This window comes from Trichosurus vulpecula, chromosome 6 (assembly GCF_011100635.1).
Source record: "Trichosurus vulpecula isolate mTriVul1 chromosome 6, mTriVul1.pri, whole genome shotgun sequence".
Taxonomy (NCBI): Eukaryota; Metazoa; Chordata; class Mammalia; order Diprotodontia; family Phalangeridae; genus Trichosurus; species Trichosurus vulpecula.
Genome location: NC_050578.1, coordinates 219,949,707 through 219,954,472, shown reverse-complemented (window position 1 = coordinate 219,954,472; position 4,766 = coordinate 219,949,707). Strand labels below are relative to the sequence as shown.

The following is a 4,766-nucleotide window of genomic DNA, read 5'->3' as shown; positions in this document are numbered from 1 at the left end:
CAAAGAACAAAACAAATATAATAGTTGGCATTTATCTAGAGTAAATGTCTTGGAATGGATACCTTAAAAAGGACCTTTTTTTAAACTATGGCTTTCTGGATTGGACTTTTCTGTGTTTCCCAAGTTCACTGGATAATATTTCGTCTCCCCAGTTGCTTTGGGGTATGTGTGTGAATATGAGCAAACTGAAGTGTTTTGCTGTAGAGGGCCAGCTCTGAGAAAGTCCATTCTGGGATAAGATACAGGCCAGAGGCCTGTTCTTGCCCGTGGGCTGATAACTCGGCACGTGGGCTCTCCATCACTCCCTCAACATACACGTGCTGCTCAGGATAAAGGCTCTTCAAGCCTCCTCAGTACACACGTGCTCTCTCCAAAACCCCCACAGCACACACGTGGTAATTACCACCTACGGGCTATTAACACAATATTGTTTACAGCAAAAGGGGAACTAAGCATGAGGAAGTCACGCGTTATGCAAATGCCTCGCATGTGGGTTTTTTGATTCTGCTTGCCTCTGCATAAGCCCTATACTTCTGCATAATAAATGGAGCTGTTCGTCATTCTCCTGCCTGGCCCATGTTATGTGTTTTCCTTTTCACTCTCTGTGGCATTGGGCCATCTCCATATTGTGTCAGTTTACATTTCTGTGATCTGTCTCGATGACTTTGTGTGAGTTTGGGCAGTCTCAGCTGTTCAGTCAGTTGGATTCCAAACTATCTCTGTGGATGAACTTTTACACTGTGGCCATATCAGTCCAGACGTTAACAAAACTTCCAACATATTAAACTGACCAAATGTTTCAAATATGAACTAAGTGTGCTGTGGTGACAGGTGCCCGGGCTTTTTCTGAGCCAAATTAGTGTCATTTATAATCTCTTGCATCCCAACCCCATCTTTTCCTGTTGAAACTTACTGATTCTGAGACCTAGTTCAGATACCTGCAGCTCCATGAAGGAATACTTGACTTCCTTCTTCTGTATTTTCAGAGCACAGTACTTGTATGAACCACTTTCTAATACATTTTCTATGTTACATTTTTGTATAATTATTATTTATTTGTTTATGTGTGTATCTGATATCCCCTCCTGTGTCTTATTCATTTTTGTATTGCATTTAACCTGTTGTCTAATATAAGGTCTTACAAATATTAGGTTGGCAATAGACATTTATTTGATAAAAAGAGATACTCAAATTTTAGTTCTTCATTTCCTTCTAATCACCTTTTTTTTTGTCTTAACAGGCACCATTTGAGAACAGATGACTGGGAAAAACTACACTATTGTGAGAGAATTCTTTATTTTAGGATTAACAGATGACCCAGTTCTTCGTGTCTTGTTCTTTGTGGCATTTCTAGGGATCTATTTTGTCATTTTACTTGGAAATCTCAGCATCATAGTATTGATCCAAAAGAGCTCCCAACTTCATACTCCAATGTACCTTTTCCTCAGCCACTTGGCTTTTGTGGATATTGGGCTTTCCTCATCTGTCATGCCTGTGATGCTCCTGAACTTCCTTGGGGACATAACCTCAGTCACTTTGCAAGGCTGTGTGGTCCAACTTTGTTCTTTTGTCAACTTAGGGACAGCTGAGTGTTTCCTGCTGGCTGTGATGGCTTATGATCGGTATGTGGCCATCTGTAGCCCCCTACTCTACTCCACCCACATGTCTACCAGGGTCTGCACTCTGTTAGTCATCACATCCTACCTGGGTGGTTGTGTGAATGCTTGGACCTTTACTGGTTGCTTATTGAATTTGTCTTTTTGTGGCCCTAATAAAATCAATCACTTCTTCTGTGACTACTCACCCTTGCTGAAACTTTCTTGTTCCCATGGTCCTCTTGTTGAAATTCTTCCTTCTTTCTCTTCGGGATCGATAATTGTAATGACTGTTTTAATCATAACTATCTCTTATGTATACATCCTGTTGTCAGTCCTGAAGATACGCTCCATTGAGGGGAGATCCAAAGCTTTCTCCACATGTACTTCCCACCTTACTGCTGTTACACTTTACTTTGGGACAATTACATTCATTTACGTGTTGCCCAAGTCAATATATTCATCTGATCAGAACAAAGTGGTTTCCCTTTTCTACTCTGTAATGATCCCCATGTTGAACCCCCTGATCTATAGTCTGAGGAACAAGGAAGTGAAGAGGGCCATGAAAAAATTGATAGGCACAAAACACTTATTTTCATAAGTTCAGTTCCATTCAACAATGAGCATCTCCTATATTCAGGGTATTGTACTAATGATATAAAGATAAAAAGAAAATAGGCCCTGGCCATGAGCAGCTTACATTCTACTCTCCCAGTTAGGTCTAAGTAGTACTAATAAATAAATGAGCTTGAGAAATTTTATATAGTCATTGTTATTCAATTAAATTGGTGAATTTAAATAAGCTGAAAATAAAAGCCAATGAATCTGATGTTGTTTAATCTGATTGGTAGTCTGAAGGAAATCCAGGCTTTTGTCATCAATTTGAAGTATGATGTGGTTATCCTATTCCTGCATGGTGAACCCTCCATATTTCAAGTGCTGCCTTCATTAGTAATAGCTTTGTCTCCTATACGATATATGGTTCTTTCTTGTCACAATGCATATTCAAAAGAATCACAGAATTCACAAAATCAGTACATGGGGAAGGGTGGTGGAACACTATGGGATCCAAAGAACACTGTGCTTCTCTTACTATAACCTACATTCACTTTGTTTTTTTTCTATTGTTGCCCAGAAAACTCTTAGTGTCGGTGCAATTTACTGAGATCCTTCCCTTTTTCTTACATGTGCTATTGTTTACCATATTTTCCTCATCTTATACTTGCCAAGTTGATTTTTTCAAAAATTAAGAATGGGCCCCAGTGATATACTGGAAGCATTAGCATCCATGATGAATTTCCTTATGAGATTTTGGGTAGATCAAGATATAGGCCAAAGGAAAATGAAGTATGAACTCTTTGAAAGTTCTTTCTGCCTCTAGTTTCCAGTGGAATGAATCATGATATTTAGCCCAGTCAATGGGAGGAACTATTAAATTGAAGACCTTGGGGAAGAAGTAGTGGTAGGGTCACAGAACCTCAGAGTGTGAAGAGGCTTCAAAAGCCATTTAGTTCAATTTATATTTGCTAAATGATTTCTTCTATGACATTTCCTACAAGCAGTCTATTAGAATTTTCCCTCAAAAACCCCTAGAAAAGGGGAGCTCGCTATATCCTGAGGTAGCATATTTCCCTTTTGGGTAATTCTAATTGGTAGGAATTTTTTCCTTACATACATCTCAAATCTTTTTTGTCTCATATCTTGGCCAATTGTTCCCATTCTTCTATGTGGGACTAAGCAGAACAAATTTAATAACTGTCCCCCATGTCAACCCTTCAAATACTTAAAGGCAGCTTTAAGGCTCTCCACCTTCCCCATGCTGTTTTTGCCTCTAGGCTAAAAATCCCCAATTCCTTCACTCAGTTCTCAGATAGCATGGTTTCAAAGTTTTTTACAAGCATTGGTGCCACCCTCTGGATGCTCTTCAGCTTGTTAAAATTTTCCAAAAATATGTGTCTGAGTACTATGCACAGTACTATGGAAGATCTGATTTGACCAAGGTAGGGTACAGTAGAACTATTATCTTCCTAGTTCTGAATATTATACCTCACTTACACAGCTTAAATATTCATTACCACTTTTTTTTGGCCTAACATTACACTCTTGACTCATATTGTCTGTGCAGTTCACTAAAATATCAGATGATTCTCGGATGGACTGTTTGATTTGTTTGTTTGTTTCCTCTTTTGGTAACACCTCTCCTGTCTTATATTTGGAAAGATAATTTTTAAAACCCAAATGTGAGACTTTGTTTTAATTTCTATTAAATTTTATCTGATTACATTCAGAGCAATGTTTTAACCTTTTTATATCTTTATTTCATCAGGATTCTGGGCCATTATGTTGGGTCATCCAAAATGTTAACTTACCTTCCCAGGTTAGTGTTATCAAGTTTGGTATACATTCCAGTATCTAAGCTATTGAGAAATATCTTGATTAGAACAGGGTCAAGAATAAATCACTTGGATACACTGCTGGAGAACTCATTTTAACCCTAATAACATTAATAACTTCAATAACAGCACAGTGATCCCACTATTAGAAATATATTTTATCCTAAAATGTTATTAAAAAGGGCTAAAAGAACCTATCTGTACATAAGTTTCATTGTGGCATCCATTATTCATAATAGAAAAAAATAAAAGTAACTCCAATGATTGGGGAATGGCTGAAAAAAATTGGCTGAACATATGATTTCTCCCTGAGTCTAATCACTCAATTAGTCAGAAACCAACTATATTCTCTTCTCATGCTAACCCACATCTTTCCACCTCTTCATGAGAGTAGCATGAGAAACTCAGTTCATCTATATTTCCCCAAAGCACTGGATAATCTAGAATAGGGAATTTCAAAGGTTCCATGAAGTTGGATGGAAATAAATTCATCTTTATTTTTAGTAACCTCTAACTGAAACTTAACATTTCCTTTAATCATTTAAAAGCATTGTTCTGAGAAGGAGTTTATAGTCTTGAGTGGACTTCCCTGGGGGTTCATGACAGAAATTCCTAATAACCCCTGATCTAAAGGATTCCTGTGATCCATCAGAACTAGTAACTGTCATAAAAGACAAAGATGTTAGCCTTACATAACCTGTCTTTGTTGATGATGATAATAATAACTAGTGTTAGTAGAGCACCTTCTATATGCCAGGTAATTTATGAATATTATCTC

The 4,766-nt window shown here is 37.6% G+C and overlaps 1 protein-coding gene across 1 annotated transcript; it reads left to right on the top strand.

The window, feature by feature from the left end:
* The first annotated feature begins 1,257 nt into the window (after positions 1 to 1,257).
* LOC118854062 (olfactory receptor 508-like) lies at positions 1,258 to 2,196 on the top strand. Its single transcript, XM_036764371.1, has one exon. It carries the CDS (start codon positions 1,258 to 1,260, stop codon positions 2,194 to 2,196), a length of 939 nt encoding a protein of 312 aa, XP_036620266.1.
* The last annotated feature ends 2,570 nt before the right edge of the window (positions 2,197 to 4,766 follow it).